At 39.1% G+C, this 1,782-nt stretch overlaps 1 protein-coding gene across 1 annotated transcript; it reads left to right on the top strand.

The window, feature by feature from the left end:
* The first annotated feature begins 734 nt into the window (after window positions 1–734).
* Window positions 735–1,574, top strand: LOC132242296 (olfactory receptor 5L1-like). The gene has a single exon (XM_059711197.1). It carries the CDS (start codon window positions 735–737, stop codon window positions 1,572–1,574), a length of 840 nt encoding a protein of 279 aa, XP_059567180.1.
* Window positions 1,575–1,782: the final 208 nt, after the last annotated feature.

Genomic DNA, 1,782 nt, shown 5'->3' with positions numbered 1-1,782 from the left:
CAATGTCATTTTAAATGCTGCAACATAACTTTCTACTTTAGATATGATAGAATGTATTTTAAAAATTGCTCTATTTTGACAATTATTTTTCCCACATTGTGGATATAATAAACAATGCCACAATGTAGCTCTGAATATAGTTTTTCATAATTTGTAAATGTAATTAAACATTTCTTATAACAGCTTACTAAGAATGAAATCTCGCATAAATATGTCAGGTTGCTTTTATTATTGTCAGGATTAAGGATATACATTGCCAAGTTGCTTTCCAGAAAAATTTACATAAGAGTTATATCTTTCTGAGTCATTATTGATATTGATGACTGCCATTATATATAATTAAATCACTTAGTTAAATTGACAAGTGAAAATGATGATGGATTTCAGTATATATATTTTAAAATATATACTGAATATATCTATGTCAAAGTCCATCAAACACATAAATAAATTCATCACCTCAATTTCTTGTGGTAGATAATTGTTGGAAATCATTCAGGTTTTTACTGATACTTTAGATTTGATCAGGAAATTCTGCTGACACACTGCACAGTGAACATTTAGAATTATTTGACAATGGTACTATACATCAATGCGATATTTTTCTTCACTGGGTTTGACATTAATGTGATATTTTTCTTAATTAAACATAAATATGTGTTTTCTATATTATTTCCATTTCAGAAGACACACAAAACGCATCATTTGGTTTTCTAAACCTGACAGGTGTGGAAATGTGGGAGGGGAACTGCACCTCTGTGACAGAGTTCATTCTTCTTGGATTATCTGATGTCCCTGAGCTGAGAGTCTTTCTCTCCCTGCTGTTCCTTCTGGTCTATGGAGTCACGGTTCTGGGCAACCTGGGCATGATCGCACTGATTCAGGTCAGCTCTCGCCTTCACACTCCCATGTACTTTTTCCTGAGCCACCTGTCCTTTCTGGACTTTTGCTACTCCACCATCATCGTGCCAAAGATGCTGTTCAACATGCTAACCAAGGATAAAGCCATCTCCTTCCTGGGATGCATGGTGCAGTTTTATTTGTTTGGTGTTTATGCAATCACTGAGGTCTTCCTGCTGGCTGTGATGGCCTATGACCGCTTTGTGGCCATCTGTAACCCACTGCTGTACATGGTCACCATGTCCCGGACTCTCTGTGTGGAGCTGGTGTCTTGCTGCTACCTCAGTGGGACTGTGTGTTCTCTGATTCACTTTTGTTTAGCTCTTGAGATCCCATCCTTTAGATCAAATGTGATTAACTACTTCTTTTGTGATTTACCCCCAATCTTTAACCTTGCCTGCTATGATGTCTCTGTTAATAAGCTCATGGTGTTCATTGTGGCCAATTTCATTGAGATCATCACTATCATGATCATCCTCACCTCCTACTTGTTTATTCTCATCACCATCCCGAGGACGCACTCTGCAGAGGGAAGACACAAAGCCTTTTCCACCTGTGCCTCCCACCTCACAGCCATCAGTGTCTTTCAGGGAACAATTCTTTTCACTTATTGCCAACCAAATTCTGGCAACAGTGAGGATACTGACAAAGTGGCCCAGTGTTCTACACAGTAGTGATTCCCATGCTGAACCCTCTGATCTATAGTGTGAGGAACAAGGATGTGAAAGAAGCTCTCAGAAAAGTGGTGAGCTCCAAAATATTTTCCTGGAGAATATGTTCTTAGTAGGACCCAGGATCCCATAATGGAGGGTGGTGTAGGGTCACTTGGTTGGCTGCTGTGTTATAGAGTGAAGGGAACAGTCAGGGGGCAGGTCTTTATGC

Source organism: Myotis daubentonii, chromosome 9, assembly GCF_963259705.1.
Source record: "Myotis daubentonii chromosome 9, mMyoDau2.1, whole genome shotgun sequence".
Lineage (NCBI taxonomy): Eukaryota > Metazoa > Chordata > Mammalia > Chiroptera > Vespertilionidae > Myotis > Myotis daubentonii.
The sequence above is the reverse complement of the archived record's forward strand: the minus strand, read 5'-3'. Positions and strand labels throughout refer to the sequence as shown.

What these genes read in the sequence shown, in the direction of transcription:
- LOC132242296 (XM_059711197.1), top strand. Translation starts at nt 735, where the DNA reads ATGTGGGAGGGGAACTGCACCTCTGTGACAGAGTTCATTCTTCTTGGA.